Source organism: Mytilus edulis, chromosome 6 (genome assembly GCF_963676685.1).
Source record: "Mytilus edulis chromosome 6, xbMytEdul2.2, whole genome shotgun sequence".
NCBI classification, from domain to species: domain Eukaryota; kingdom Metazoa; phylum Mollusca; class Bivalvia; order Mytilida; family Mytilidae; genus Mytilus; species Mytilus edulis.
This window is the reverse complement of record NC_092349.1, coordinates 9,515,660-9,533,068: the sequence shown is the minus strand read 5'-3', so window position 1 is coordinate 9,533,068 and position 17,409 is coordinate 9,515,660. Positions and strand designations below refer to the sequence as shown.

Here is a 17,409-nt window from a genome sequence, read left to right as displayed (position 1 = left end):
ATAACAATTTGACTGGAGTTTATTGACACATATATTAGGCATTGACATATATATAGATGAAATATGCATACACATAGATAGAGTAATGTGTATTTTATTAAAACATATATGAAATGAGTGAAGAATTGTTTTTGAAGTTAAAATAAATATGAAATACATAGTTATGATCATTCAATGATAGAAGGTCTCATTTTTGGTCTGTCTTAATACAAGTTTATTCCAATCTCGATTTCTGAATATTTTGAGCGGAATGCTACTTTGAAATTACTAAATCAAATATGTAACACACAAAACATATATTAGTTCTGAATACACGAAACAAAATATTATCAAAATACTATTCAAACTAATTTAATGAAAAATAAAAGTCGCAAACGATTGCATATATAAAAAAGATTATTCATCTTTAATCTGTACTTTGACCCAAAAACAGAAAAGTGATATATTTTCCCTTGAATAACCTTATTGTGAAGAGGCTCAGGAAAATGTCTGCAATGCCAGTTATTTGTCGAACGCCGTTTCTATTTCTTTAAAGTAATTACGAAATAATTATATGTTTTTTTTTGGTTTTTTTTATGTCAAGCTTTTCAGAAGGGATATAAACTATATGCTCACCAGATATAGATAAATAGTTATTAAACATATAATGGCAAATTGAATGCATATTCGGGATAAGAACCTGTGAATGTTATGCTATGTAGTGAACAGACTCACTGCACCAGACTGGTAACGTGCTATTTAACAACATTTATATTCGAATGAAAACATGTAACCCTACTCGGCATATTATTCCGACTCAGAGCCCACAAGCTTAGCGGAGAAGTAGAAAATGCCAATCTCTTTTTTTTAGTTGGCCGCGGCAAGGGGTAGACACAACTACCTTACGTGTTCGTATACAGGTGTTCAGTAAAGTTTTTTTTTTTTTTTTTTTAAATAATCTGTACATTGAACATGTTGAAGTCTAGAATAATCTCAGTAGATATAAATACATATGTAATACATATATATAGAGACTTGCATTTGAACATCAATGACTGTAAAAAAAAAATATGAGATTTAAACGGAGTGATTATTACTGAAATATTTTCATTGACTAACTTTACATTATCAAATGTTAAGAACTGACAAATGCCTTTAACATTATAATCTTAACTTACTTGTTCCAATTCAATAACATACATGTTATCAACAGTAAATTGTGTTTTGACAATCAAAATAAAATCGAATTACAACAATACAAATTTTAAAAGTAGATCATGTTTTGACAATTTTTTTCAAGTTTGTGGTTTGTTAAGGTTGAATGGATTTTTGAAGATTACCATGATAATGAATCTTGTATTTATGCAGTTATACGGGTCTGGCGGTTAAGTTATTTCTGCAAATCTAGGAAGTTTTCTTTGGTGCTTTAATCAGAAATGATGATTTGCAGATTGATTTAACCTCTAACCCGACGGATTTTCCCGATTAGGCCACAGACAAAGAAATTGAATGTAAATTGCACCGACATATCTTGTTTCCTTTCAAAAAGAGATGTTAACTACTGCTATCATATTTTTTTGTCTTTTCAGCAACATTTACATTACTGAATGCCAAATAGATTCACTAACAAGAAAACATCTATTAGGACAATATTCTGACGTTTTTTCGATATTATCTTCATATGAATTCAAGAAAGCATTTCAGATTCAAATATCTTTCCCTCTCAAACATTTTATGTATAGCAGCCACTTAGTTAAGTCATCAACAAATTGATGAGGGAAGTCTGATGGTGTTTCATTTATGCATTTTAATACTGTATCCACCTCAAGTACGTATATATCCTGTATATAGTGCTTCAATAAAAACACACAGTGTAATTTCAATTCCGTACACCAACAAACATCCTTAGTAGTGCATGCGTTATAAAATGCAGATTTAATATCCAGTTCTGTATGGTCAACATTTTCTAAAATCCAGTGTACTAGTTTAAAATGTCCATAGCTACAAACTTCATTAAGAAAATATTTCATGTCTATTTTGAACTTCCTGCGATATCCTTTCTTTAGAAAGTAAAGTAATACATCAAGATCCTTCTTCTCCAATAATCCATTTATAACAATCGATATACTAGGTAATTGATCTGGTAATTTTCTAAATAGAAAATCTATAACACAGAGGTTTTCGGTCTGATCCCGTTCATAATTGTATGGATTCAAACACGCATCAACGAAAGCTGATTCAATGTCAAGTTGTTCGTTGGCATATTTTTGAAATATATATTTCACAAAATAAAATTTCCCTTTTTGGCAGGAAGAAATGAAAATTTCATTTACTATAATTGGATCATGCGCAAGATTATTCAAAATCCATGTCATGATAGTATCAGTAACATTCTCATCACGTACTAAACTCACAATTGTACCTGTGTCTAATGAATCGCGACCCATTTGTTCAAATAGACTCTGACAATTATGTGATTTATCATGAATGCAAGCTTGAATGAAAGCTTGATTGATGTCTAAAATATGGCAACTTTTAGTAAGTATCATAATTGTTGCAAGCGCATCATGAGAACCACAGGCTTTGTTCAGAATATTTTGTTTATCAAATGTGCAAGAGGTCTTATATTCAAGAAACCAATTCACAATATTAAAATATTTATTTTCAAGAGCTTCATTCATTATTTCTTCCATATCCTCCGAACTAAAGAGAGAACCATATTTTTCAATTAAAGAAATAATCAAATCAAAGAACGCATCTTTAGTATTCCACTGAACATAATGGTTAATACTTATCAATTTTATCACAAATTCTTTTAGGTGAAAAGGTTGTATTTCAAATGTTTCAAGCACCCAGTGTATCCTATCTATCGTTTCAAATTTAATAAAGTGATTGTACATTGGGCAACTGGTAAAATTTGGTAACATCAATAATTTCTCTGCATTGATGTTCAATGGTATTTGTTCAAAAGTTTCAAGTACCCATTTAGCTATGTCAATCCTCTCACTTACACATGCTGTTATAAATAATTTTTCAGCATCAATAGCTACGTGTGGATAACAGTTTGTATGAATCCATATCAATAACTCCAGACATTTCCCTTGATATGCGGTTTCTATTATTTCATCCATATTAATGTCGATCTTATTCTCTGTACTATCCCAGACACTACTTACTATTTCTAGTATTTTAGAAGAATTTCTGGCAGTACAATGTTCAGTTAATGATTTAAAAACTTTTGTTTTGTCTAAACTGGCTATTTCAATCTTTTGCAACATAATGCATTCTACCAAATCTGATTCTTCGCTTTCTAGTGCTAAATTTATAATACAATTCTCATCCAAAAGATTTATATCAATATTCTGAACAAACCATTCTATTATGTTGAACTTTCTGCAATGATATGCCTGTTCACATACAGCTTTTAAATCAAACTGTTCACACCCATATTTGTCAATAATGTATTTCACTATTTCCAACTTTCCAACATCATTTCTTAAAGCAAAGTCATGTTTGTTCATACATGCTGAAATAAGAGCTGACTGAATGCTAACATTTTGACTTTTTTCCAATATAAGTTTTGTGATATAGAAAAGCCCTTCTGCGCAAGCGATGTTTAAAAGCTCACCATTATTTGTACAAACCGGAAGTAGTGTTTCACAGACATAATCTGGGACATCAGGTTTCTGTAAAACTGAAATAACAATGGAATGAATTTCTGGATGGGCTTTGTCAATTTTTGAAAAAAGAAAGAAAAACAGGTTTGAATCAAAATCAAAATAATCATTTTGTTCTTCAGCATCATTGTCATCAGAATAATGCAAAAATATCTTCAAGCATGAAACGGCATCAAATGCCTTACATCTCGATGCAAGATACTCAACTGTATCAAACAAATGGTACTGGCAAGCCTTTCTTAATATATTGTCAAGTTTCACTAATTTCTGGTCTTCAAATCTTTCAATCATCCATTTCAGCGGCTTATGAGACAGAAATGAACATGTTTCCATTAAATCCGTCCCATAAATGAATTTAAAAAATAAATTTAAATCGAATCGAGTCTCATTGTACAAGGCCAGTAAATACTCCAATACAGGTACATTAAGTACTTCGTATGACTTCCATATACAAAACGTCAGAAAAGCACAATTAGTATAATTTGAACAAAGAAAATGCGATTGGTAATTTATAACTTTAAGACTGATAGCTTGATCCAGAAACACAGGTATTTTGTTTTCTTTCAAAACATTCAAAGTGGCTTTAACACATCTGACATCTTTAGTTGAGCATATGTCATATAAAGATGTAACAAAAGTTCCTTTTATGTAGTCAATAGTGCGAAAGTCATTGCTCTTTTTGAATATTTGGTTTAACATTTGCAATATAGAGTAATATTTCTCAAACTGCCCTTCCGTCTTTGCTACTGACATAAGTAGGTTACAGAGAAAAACTGGTGTGCTCTTCATATGTTCAACACTTTCAATAGTACTGATTTCACTCGATATACATTCATATAGATATTTGTTATCTTCATACTTATTGTCTTCCTCTTCCACAGCTTTTAATAAATAACGAAATATGAGATCAAATTCTTGTTGGAATATTTCTGTGTTTATTATTCCATCTAGAACAGTATCTTGTGAAATATCTATTTGATCACTGAAAGCTGCTTTATATATATCCACTAATTTAAATGCCAATATTTCATAACTGGTAAAGGGAATTTTCAAAACAACTTCCCCCTCTCTTTCTTTGTAGGTATCTGGTTTTACCATTTTCTGAATAAATGACCAGTTAAGTAGAGGTACGATATCTTTTATATGTTCGTCATCAATCTGGGCAAAAGATAAGATGACACTCTCCAATAGGGTTTGATGGTGGAATCTGTATGACTTTTCATAGGGCGTGTTTACTAAATAACTTCCTTTTAGATCATCAACTGCATCTGATATGTGACATTTGTTTGTTTTTAATGATTCTCCATAGATTGCCTCAACTAGTTCTTTAACTTCTCTCACTATTGATCCATCTTGAGGGTCAATAAAGTTTTCATTTATTGCTGTATAGACCATAACGGTATACTGCATCTTATATTTCCTATTATCGTTCCCCTTGCGTCTTATTTCATTCAATTCTTCTAGCATAGCATCTGTTGGCCTGTCAAAAAAATTGCTTCCAAGCTTAAAATATTTGGCGTTATTTACAAATTGATATACAGCTAATGGAAACCCTTTAACGGGACTTCCATTAGTTATTTTCAAGATCGTATCCTTCTTTAAAATTGTAACATTATTACTGTTGACAAATCCTTCTTTCCCTACAAAGTGCGATTGACGAACAATGTTCATGTATTTGTCGAGAACAGTGAATTTCTCTTCCCAGCTAAGATTATATTTTTTTGAACTTAAATCAATACATCCAAACTGAAATAACCTATGACTATCAAAAACCTCCTGACAACGACGTTTGACTGTATCTCTAATTGTTATAATAACTTTAATGTTTCCTTTCCATACATATGCATGAACCTTATCTAGAATTGGTATATCCTTTTCTCTATTATAAACACAATTTGTTTCACCAAAAATATCATCAAGTAAAACAACCACATTATCTTCTCTACTGACCATATTTTCCCACTCATCCAGTGTATTTAGTTTGATACATCTATATGATGTATCTCCAGTATAATACATATATAAAACATGGCGAGCTATCCGACTTTTTCCTGTACCTGCGCAGCCAGTTATCAACAAGACTCCATTCTTTTGTAGCAGCGATAAGCTTTCTGTCACTGCTTTTGTAGTCACAAAAGTATCCTCTCTTAAATCTTCCTCAATTAGAGATTTAGTGTCATCTGAAAAAAATCATATGTTTATTTACTAAATTATCAATGAGGACAATGTATCTTAGGTTAACATTATATCCTCTCTTAAATCTTCCTCAATTAGAGATTTAGTGTCATCTGAAAAACAATCATATGTTTATTTACTAAATTATCAATGAGGACAATGTATCTTAGGTTAACATTATACAAAAAAAGGCAGTAGTAGTAAACCGCTGTTCAATGGTCTTAAATCGGTTTAACTGAAACAATTGCAGGTCACAAACCAAAACTGATGAAACATATCAGGTGTAAGAGGGGGAAAAAACAAAAAAAACAGTAACACTGAACTGCTACAAAACAAACGCCAACCTTTCTAAACAGACTTAACTTCAGGCCAAAAAAAAATCTAAACATTTTCTGGAACGTCGCCGCAAACTTTTACATTACAAGTACACACCCGTGATATCGCGGGTCCGTGACTGAATTAAAGTATATAACTATGTCTAAGCCTTATTTAAGTAATTAGTATTGTCATCTGATAAAGTCATGTCGATACAAAGTTTTCTCTGCTTTCAAATCTTTCTGTTTGAACCCGTCGACCTGGAACTTATCAATTATTGGTAATATTAATTATTTGGAAAACAAAAGGTCCTGGCTATCCAGGAATGGAGTATTTTTTAATCAACAGCATTGTCCTATATTAGTTATCTTAGAAAGTCATGCTGATTGCTGAATAAAACTACAATAGGGAACAATTTGACAATGGTTGAATTTAGTAGCGTCAGCCCTTTGATTATGACCCGTGTATATAGCAAAATCCTAAATACACCGTTTGGTGGTGCGCCTGTCAAATGCGGAACGTACCGATAAGGTAATAGCTAACAGGTGAATATACTATTGGTATTGGTATCGGATTCCACCCGGGGTTGTTAATTATTGGCAATATTAATTATGTGGAAAACAAAAGGGTCTGGAGTGGTGTAATTTTTAATCTACACCATTGTCCTATATTAGTTATATATAGAGTTGAATTCTTTGATTTGTCGTTTTTACCCGATGACGGCTGACAAATTGGACCTCGTAATTTTAGTATTATAGATATGTAGCTTATCTCAAGTACTGAACATGCTCCATGCACTAAAACAACCTTTCTGCTTCTTTAAATTTTAAAAATCAAATTAAATCCCCTGGGGTTATGCTTGTTGCATAGATGTAACATGTAGTACGACGCTAGAAATTATGTTTGTTTACAGCAAGAAAACTAAAGCATATGCAATGTACGTTCCAGGCAATCTTTGTTTAATTAGGAAACATTATAATTTTTTACCTCTCCGGATTGATTAATTTCTTGGTCATTAAAAAAGAATTTAAATCATAATATTTGATAGTTTTTTTAAATAAATAGTTACCCTCAAGTTTTTTACGTTTTCGTCCTTCTGAAAAAAATCAAAAGTTTAATGATAAGTAACGTTTTAACTTGATAGTTTAATTATTTTAGAAATTTAAAATAACATGTATCTATGGCATCAGAATAATGACAACTAAATGAGATATATACAAACCAATAAAACGTTTCAAATGTAAATTATTTTTTATTTATTAATAGTTAGCATGGTTTTCCTGATACAATATGATAACACTTTCGGAAAATACAATGTGAACAGTACAGAGAACAGGATTTTCCTTTTTCCGACGTATCATAATAATTGTTTAAGAGATACATTGTGTACAGGACACAAATGAGGAAGTATTTATCCTTCACACAATATGACAATTGTTCTTATTACATTGATTTCCCATTAAAATAAAAACCGATAATTTCACACCTGAAATAAACGTTGTCGATAACGTCGGATCAAAACAAATTGTGATGCGTAGAAAAAAGAAATAGTTTCTTACATTTTCTACTTCTATTTCACAAACAAAGTCATTTGTGTATTTTATGAAAAAAATAACTAATCAAATAATTCAAATATCGAAAAATATTCAGTTCGTGACCGTACAACATTGATAATAAACGCATATGCTTCGCGCATTCGTGAACTAATGCGTTGCGTGGTCACTCGTTTGATATTTTTCTCAATTTAAATTTTCCGATTAGTTTTTTTAAAGTTACCATCTTGTACTGATTTAAATAACCTAGCTGTGTCTTGCTTAGACGACTATAAATTAACAATTACCCCCCCCCCCCCCCCCAAACTCAATTGCAATATACCAACTCCACCTGCATATGGGATACATGTTTCACGACTTTAGAGTTTACAGCTACTACTCAAACTCCGACGTAAAACGTCGCCAGTGTCTGTGTAGAAAGTTAATGCACCAGGGGTTTGTCAAAAAGCGTATCGTCCTTTTTCTATAAAAATAAAAGTTCATCGGCGGGTACCAAGATCTTGTTGTAAAATGTCTAGTCCTACTTCACAAATAGTACATGATGGTCTTGATGTATAGTGTTTGGCTATTGTTGCTGTTTTTCATCTTAATAACTTGTTTTAATTGATATCCATTTGATGTGGCTCTGTACAAGTACATAACGTCATTGTGTTTTTGTTTTAAAGGTAAAAAAAATAAAAACCTTTCAGAATATTTGCTTCTCAATGCATATGTGAACAAAAGAGATAATGATATCCTGAAACACTTTAAATACTTATGTTTATTTGTGAAATGAGTGTAAGAAAAAAAATGATTTCGCTTTTCTATTCTGATTCTCTAGACCAGAAATTCGTCATCCTCAATATTTAAGGTGATACCTAACACTACAGGGAGATAACTCTAAAATCAGCAAAACGTTTTAATTACGTTGTGTGGTTAAGGTAATATTAAGCTTTTCAATGATCAAAATAAGTGTTTATTAAACTGCTATACAACCAGTGCAATTTTCTGAATAAACAGTTGGTTCAAATTTTTTGAAATTTTTATATTTTTGTCAAAGGGTCAAAGTTAATACTTTGTCAAAATTTTAAGAAAATTGCACGAGCCAAATTAATTTTAGTTCAGGTATTGGGTACCACCTTTAACAGATTGTTTATGTTCCTTGGGTTTTTTTGTAAAAAAAGAGTAATAAAAAACGAGAGTATAAAACAACTTAATCACTTTTCCACTCTTATTTTACCTGATGAATTATGAGTACAAAGTTGTGTTTTCCTGATATCATTGATGTTTTGTAGACATGTTGCCATGATCTCATCTTGTTTGGTCATCTGTTCCCCTTGATTTTCTATCTGTTTATCTTGCTTTGTTATGTGTTCATCCTGCTTTGCCATTTGCTCGTCTTGCTTTGCGATGTGTTTATCTTGCTTTTTCAACTGTGCATCTTGTTTAGCTAACTGTCCATCAACTTCCTTAAACTTTATGTCATATGTGCATTCTATTCTTAAGAACTGCTGTGTTAAAACATCCAGCTGTTCTTGTTCGTCAATAGCCTTTTCTTGCAAAATTTCTTTTTCTTTCCTACAAGCTTCAATCTTCTGTGTACATATCTCTATTGATCTCTTCGTTTCAGAAAACTCAGTTGCAAGTTTATGAACATCAACTTCAATTCTCTGATTAGATTCGTCAAGTTGCTGAATTTCAATTTCATGCTTTTCCCTTATAGTTGTTTGATTGTGAATTGTTGATTGTAGATCATTGATTATACTAGTGAGCTGTTCTTGTGACATCTGAAGGTTGTGAAGCGAGTTCAAAATATCTTTAAGTGATTTGTCCAAGACAATGTGTTGCACAGACTGTGCTTCCCTCAACAGTGATTGTCTACTTAGACGTCCAATGGCCTATAAATTGATATGGAGTATTTTAGGTCAGTTTGAAATCGACAAAAATAATAAATCAATTCTAGTTTTGATTTATAAATTGCATAGAAGACAACTAATATGAATTTCTCAATATGGTTCTTAAACCGGTGGATTTTGTCATGATTGTATCTATTTACGTATACAAGATATTAGTGTCAATTGTGACAAAACATCAAATTTCCTACGACAGACAAGCAGACATGTAGACATACAGACAAGACAGAGTGATTCATAAAGTCTTCTCAACTAAACAACTTTATTTACTGTCTATATACTCCTAAATTAAATGTTTACGCTTTCTGAGAGTATTGAATGGCAATACATAGTCTACAATCGGTTAAATAATCATTTTACTGGAACAAAATGCTAACTTGATGCATGACAGATTTTCATGGTGTAAACTATTTAACACATATCCAGTCAAAATCTTAAAGCATGAAGGGAAAAAGAAAGGAAAATTTATTATTTGAGAGATTTCAAGGACCAAGGGCCTTTACTCTGCACAAAATTTAAACGCTATCTTTAACTTGTCATCATAAAACTGTATACCAATTATTATATCACTATACTCCAGCATTACGAAAAAAAGAAGACTGATTATTTGAGTGAATAAGAACAAAGGGTCATAACTCTGCACAAAATCATCATACCGTAAAAAATTCTAACATGATTTGTTACTTGTATTGATGAAACAAAATATCAAATCAATATCTTCAAGCACGTAAACAAGAGTGAAAACTGATTTGCCGAATTGACGAAAGGACACATAGACAGACAGGCAGACGGAGTGCAAACATAAAGTCCCCTTTGACTTCCCGGTAAGGAACTTATTATGATCTGTTCAATATATACTTACTCATTCTAAATCTCCCCAATACCGACTGAAATATGAAGTGGACAATCTCCCATCTCCATGATGAGCCATTTTGTTTCTGTACCATTTAATCCTGGCGAGGTCTGCTTCTATACTGGTATCACCTGGATGTGGTAAGTTATCCCAGCCCGTCACAGGGTTGCTTTCACGTGGTTTCATAATTCGTAAAAGACACACTATAAGTGTTGTATCAAAGTATTCTGATCTCACATTACTAGCTGTAACATATACATGATATATATTTTATAAACACATTTTCTAGACTAATATAAGTAGGTTCCGTTCGTCCGTCAGTTCATGAACAATTCAAACGATAGTGTTACAGATATATAATACTTTGTCAAACAAACTCTTTACAGAACTAACTTAAGTCGGTACATGATTTATCTTAAAGGTCAATGAATCACTAAAGGTTTTGAAAGAGTCCAAGTTCAATCTGTTTTGGTACTTAAATTAATAAAATCAAATTTGTATATCTTAAAATTAACTTTCAAGTTATATTCTAAACATTTTACAATTCATTACATCGAATGTTTACCTTTTCATATCATTTGTTTTATTCTACCTTTGACTGATGCATTATTCTTTGTTTGCATAAGGTCTAGGGGAAAATATTGCATTGCATGTCAAGGCGCTGTGTCCATGTATCCTTGCCATCTTTGTGCTTTGTTTGTCTTTGTCTCAAGAACCTTCAGACATAGACATATATTGATGTCTTCTTAATGTCTTTTAATATAAATGTTATTGTTGAGGAGCTGTCTCATTGATATTTACCCCAAATCTCCTTCTATTCATATAAACAGTTGAGTGTACAACTGTTGTTATTTTTACCAATAGAAAATAAGCAAACAACATTCCAACTTACCAGGACTCGGATATAGCGTCTTCAGTTGTATTTTTGATATAAATCGATGCTTTTTCAAAGTTGCAGAATTTTTTGCAAGTTCATTGGCAAGTCCAGCTGGTTGATGAACCGAATCAAAATATACTCTGGCAGCCTTTGATGCAACCTTAACGTTCAGGAAGTAAAACCTTAGAAAGTTTGACTCCTCTTCTGATAGACTCATGGTTTTTCCTCAAGTAGACATTTTCCCTAAACTTTTATCTTTGTTCTATGTTCACTGGTATCTGTAACTAGCTACAGACATGTCATTTAGAACCACGGTATCTACACTGATGTCAAATGTCAAGCTACATCCTATTTACCGAAAATGGATCTGCAATAATAGAGAATTTTATAGCTTTTTAGTACCAGTCCATATTAAAATCATGGAAATTTGTTTCTTTGGTGGAAGGCATACAAATGAAGTATAATATCTTATTCAGAATATTCAGAATGTTGAAATTCTAATATATTTTTTTCATATGGAAACCTTACCAGATGACTTATTAGTTCTATATATTGTACAATTCATAATGAGGAGAAAAGGTTTAACGAAAAAACGAACTCCACAGCAAATTAAAAAAAAATAGCAAAGGCAATAAAAAAAAATATAAATTCAAATGCTATCAATTAAAAGAATAATGAAGCACATCTGTCATAGTCTGACTCGTTATCCTGAGTTGAAACTTGTTTTATAGCTACCCTATATTTCCATTTGTTTGACAATTGTTTATACTTCCGTTATATTAACAATATTTCATTCCTCAGTAAAGGACCTAAATATCGTTCCCCGTCAATTATTAATTGGAATGAGTGTCGTAATATCATCCACGACTCATTTCATTCTTACTGTATGAAATGGATAAAACGGGATAAAGCTGACAAAAAATCTTTGGACTCTTTTTCTAATTCAGTAATGAAGATAGTTATTATATGTATGTGAAGTTAGCAGCCGGTTCGTTATTCGTTATTCGATATTCAATATCCAACCAGCTGCTAGCAGCCGGTTTGATATTCAAAATCTGGTGAAAAATTATACGAAAAATTAAATACTTGATAACATATAAAGCATGATTTTCATAGTTAAAAGGACTGATAAGATATGTAGAAAAATCGTTAAATGACTTATTTGAGCTGTCGTAATTTCTCGTTGTCCTCGCATGTAAACCCTTTTTCCATGTTAAATATTTTGACTTTATGTGATATAGACTTCAAAGATGTACTTTTGTGTATAATGTCTCTAAAGACAAAAAGAAAAACCCATAACTCTAGAAATATTGATAACTATAAATAGAAATATATATGGAAAGCCAAAAAAAAAAAAAATTCAGTCAAAAGCTGTCAAAATTTTAGGACAAAGGGCACAGGGTTATGGTGAGAGCCCCCTGATCTCTCAATCTTTCTAATAGTTTACAGACATTTAGTCAATAGGTAGATACAAACGTGACTAAAAGGAATTTGTGTACACTTCATGTCTTCTATGTTTACGGTACGCCAAAAGTGCCAGTTGGATATTCAAATTTTATATCAAAAATCGACCCGAGACCGCTTAAATGAGGTTGAGACCCCCCTGGTCTTTCAATGTCTATAAAATTCAACCAAATCATTGACTCTGTATATATAAAGGTTGTATTAGATGGATTTTTGCGAATAACGTCATCTTCAATATCTACGGAGTGCTTAGATTGTCACTTTTCAGTCAAAAAATCTCAAAACTTTAGGACAAAGGGCACAAGGTAATAGTGAGAGCCTCCCTGATCTCTCAATCTGTCTAATATTTTACAGACATTTAGTCAATAGGTAGATACAAACGTGACTAAAAGGAATTTGGGTACACTTTATGTCTTCTATGTTTACGGTACGCCCAAAGTGCAAGTTGGATATTCAAATTTTTATATCAAAAATCGACCCGAGACCGCTTAAATGAGGTTGAGACCCCCCTGGTCTTTTAATGTCCATAAAATTCAACCAAATCATTAAATATGTATATAAATAGGTTGTATTAAATGGATTTTTGAGAATAACGTCATCTTCAATATATACGGAGTGCTTAGATTGTCACTTTTTAGTCAAAAAATCTCAAAACTTTAGGACAAAGGGCACAAGGTAATGGTGAGAGCCCCCTGATCTCTCAATCTTTCTAATATTTTACAGACATTTAGTCAATAGGTAGATACAAACGTGACTAAAAGGAATTTGGGTACACTTTATGTCTTCTATGTTTACGGTACACCCAAAGTGCCAGTTGGATATTCAAATTTTATATCAAAAATCGACCCGAGACCGCTTAAATGAGGTTGAGACCCCCCTGGTCTTTCAATGTCCATAAAATTCAACCAAATCATTCAATATGTATATAGATAGGTTGTATTAGATGGATTTTTGAGAATAACGTCATCTTCAATATATACGGAGTGCTTAGATTGTCACTTTTCAGTCAAAAAATGTCAAAACTTTAGGACAAAGGGCACAAGGTATTGGCGAGAGCCCCCTGATCTCTCAATCTTTCTAATATTTTACAGACATTTACTCAATAGGTAGATACAAACGTGACTTAAAGGAATTTGGGTACACTTTATGTCTTCTATGTTTACGGTACGCCCAAAGTGCCAGTTGGATATTCAAATTTTATATCAAAAATCGAGCCGAGACCGCTTAAATGAGGTTGAGACCCCCCTGGTCATTCAATATCCCTAAAATTCAACCAAATCATTGACTCTGTATATATAAAGGTTGTATTAGATGGATTTTTGAGAATAACGTCATCTTAAGTATCTACGGAGTGCTTAGATTGTCACTTTTCAGTAAAAAAATGTCAAAACTTTAGGACAAAGGGCACAAGGTAATGGTGAGAGCCCCCTGATCTCTCAATCTTTCTAATATTTTACAGACATTTAGTCAATAGGTAGATACAAACTTGACTAAAAGGAATTTGGGTACACTTCATGTCTTCTATGTTTACGGTACGCCCAAAGTGCCAGTTGGATATTCAAATTTTATACCAAAAATCGACCCGAGACCGCTTAAATGAGGTTTAGACCCCCCTGGTCTTTCAATGTCCATAATATTCAACCAAATCATTGACTCTGTATATATAAAGGTTGTATTAGATGGAGTTTTGAGAATAACGTCATCTGCAATATCTACGGAGTGCTTAGATTGTCACTTTTCAGTCGAAAAATGCTAAAACTTTAGGACAAAGGGCACAAGGTAATGGTGAGAGCCCCCTGATCTCTAAATCTTTCTAATATTTTACAGACATTTAGTCAATAGGTAAAAACAAACGTGACTAAAAAGAATTTGGGTACACTTCATGTCTTCTATGTTTACGGTACGCCCAAAGTGCCAGTTTGATATTCAATTTTTTTTATAAAAAATCGACCCGAGACCGCTTAAATGAGATTGAGACTCCCTGGTCTTTCAATGTCCATAAAATTCAACCAAATCATTGACTCTGTATATATAAAGGTTGTATTAGATGGATTTTTGAGAATAACGTCATCTTAAGTATCTACGGAGTGCTTAGATTGTCACTTTTCAGTCAAAAAATGTCAAAACTTTAGGACAAAGGGCACAAGGTAATGGTGAGAGCCCCCTGATCTCTCAATCTTTCTAATATTTTACAGACATTTAGTCAATAGGTAGATACAAACGTGACTAAAAGGAATTTGGGTAAACTTTATGTCTTCTATGTTTACGGTACGCCCAAAGTGCCAGTTGGATATTCATTTTTTTTTATAAAAAATCGACCCGAGACCGCTTAAATGAGGTTGAGACCCCCCTGGTCTTTCAATGTCCATAAAATTCAACCAAATCATTGACTCTGTATATATACAGGTTGTATTAGATGGATTTTTGAGAGTAACGTCATCTTCAATATCTACGGAGTGCTTAGATTGTCACTTTTCAGTCAAAAAATGCTAGAACTTTAGGACAAAGGACACAAGGTAATGGTGAGAGCCCCCTTATCTCTCAATCTTTCTAATATTTTACAGATATTTAGTCAATAAGTAGATACGAACGTGACTAAAAGGAATTGGGGTAAACATCATGTCTTCTATGTTTACTGTACGCCCAAAGTGCCAGTTGGATATTCAAATTTTATATCAAAAATCGACCCGAGACCGCTTAAATGAGGTTGAGACCCCCCTGGTCTTACAATGTCCATAACATTCAACCAAATCATTGACTCTGTATATATAAAGGTTGTATTAGATGAATTTTTGAGAATAACGTCATCTTCAATATCTACGGAGTGCTTAGATTGTCACTTTTCAGTCAAAAAATGTCAAAACTTTAGGACAAATGGCACAAGGTAATGACGAGAGCCCCCTGATCTCTTAATCTTTCTAATATTTTACAGACATTTAGTCAATAGGTAGATACAAACGTGACTAAAAGGAAGTTGGGTACACTTCCTGTCATCTATGTTTACGGTACGCCCAAAGTGCCAGTTGGATATTCAATTTTTATATCAAAAATCGTCCCGAGACGGCTTCAATGAGGTTGAGACCCCCCTGGTCTTTCAATGTCCATTAAATTCAACCAAATCATTGACTCTGTATATATAAAGGTTGTATTAGATAGATTTTTGAGAATAACGTCATCTTCAATATCTACTGAAGTGCTTAGATTGTCACTTTTCAGTCAAAAAATGTCAAAATTTAAGGACAAAGGGCACAAGGTAATGGTGAGAGCCCCCTGATCTCTCAATCTTTCTAATATTTAAAAGACATTTAGTCAATAGGTAGATACAAACGTGACTAAAAGGAATTTGGGTACACTTTATGTCTTCTATGTTTACGGTACGCCCAAAGTGCCAGTTGGATATTCAAATTTTATATCAAAAACCTACCCGAGACCGCTTAAATGAGATTGAGACCCCCCTGGTCTTTTAATGTCCATCAAAGTCAAGCAAATCATTGACTCTGTATATATGATCGTTGTATTAGATGGATGTTCGAGAATAACGGCTTCTTCAATATCCAATGAGGGCTAAGATTGTCACTTTTCAGTCAAAAAATGTCAAAATTTTAGGACAAAGGGCACAGGGTAATGGTGAGAGCCCCCTGATATCTCAATATTTCGAATATTTTACAGACATTTAGTCAATAGGTAGATACAAACTTGACTAAAAGGAATTTGGGTACACTTTATGTCTTCTATGTTTACGGTACGCCCAAAGTGCCAGTTGGATATTCAAATTTTATATCAAAAATCGACCCGAGACCGCTTAAATGAGGTTGAGACCCCCCTGGTCTGTCAATGTCCATAAAATTCAACCAAATCATTGACTCTGTATATATAAAGGTTGTATTAGATGAATTTTTGAGAATAACGTCATCTTAAGTATCTACGGAGTGCTTAGATTGTCACTTTTCAGTCAAAAAATGTCAAAACTTTAGGACAAAGGGCACAAGGTAATGGTGAGAGCCCCCTGATCTCTCAATCTTTCTAATATTTTACAGACATTTAGTCAATAGGTAGATACAAACGTGACTAAAAGGAATTTGGGTAAACTGTATGCCTTCTATGTTTACGGTACGCCCAAAGTGCCAGTTGGATATTCAAATTTTATATCAAAAATCGACCCGAGACCGCTCAAATGAGGTTGAGACCCCCCTGGTCTTTCAATGTCCATAAAATTCAACCAAATCATTGACTCTGTATATATAAAGGTTGTATTAGATGGATTTTTGAGAGTAACGTCATCTTCAATATCTACGGAGTGCTAAGATTGTCACTTTTCAGTCAAAAAATGTTAGAACTTTAGGACAAAGGACACAAGGTAATGGTGAGAGCCCCCTTATCTCTCAATCTTTCTAATATTTTACAGACATTTAGTCAATAGGTAGATACGAACGTGACTAAAAGGAATTTGGCTAAACTTCATGTCTTCTATGTTTACGGTACGCCCAAAGTGCCAGTTGGATATTCAAATTTTATATCAAAAATCGACCCGAGACCGCTTAAATGAGGTTGAGACCCCCCTGGTCTTACAATGTCCATAACATTTAACCAAATCATTGACTCTGTATATATAAAGGTTGTATTA

The 17,409-nt window shown here is 32.8% G+C and overlaps 1 protein-coding gene across 1 annotated transcript; it reads right to left on the bottom strand.

The window, feature by feature from the left end:
- Positions 1 to 984: 984 nt before the first annotated feature.
- On the bottom strand, positions 985 to 10,689 carry LOC139527070 (uncharacterized). The gene is made up of 4 exons (XM_071322331.1): positions 10,454 to 10,689; positions 8,919 to 9,576; positions 7,216 to 7,242; positions 985 to 5,836 (listed from the first exon to the last, which is right to left on the bottom strand). Exons 2-4 carry the CDS (start codon positions 9,463 to 9,465, stop codon positions 1,686 to 1,688), a joined length of 4,725 nt encoding a protein of 1,574 aa, XP_071178432.1. The 5' UTR covers positions 9,466 to 9,576; positions 10,454 to 10,689; the 3' UTR covers positions 985 to 1,685.
- Positions 10,690 to 17,409: the final 6,720 nt, after the last annotated feature.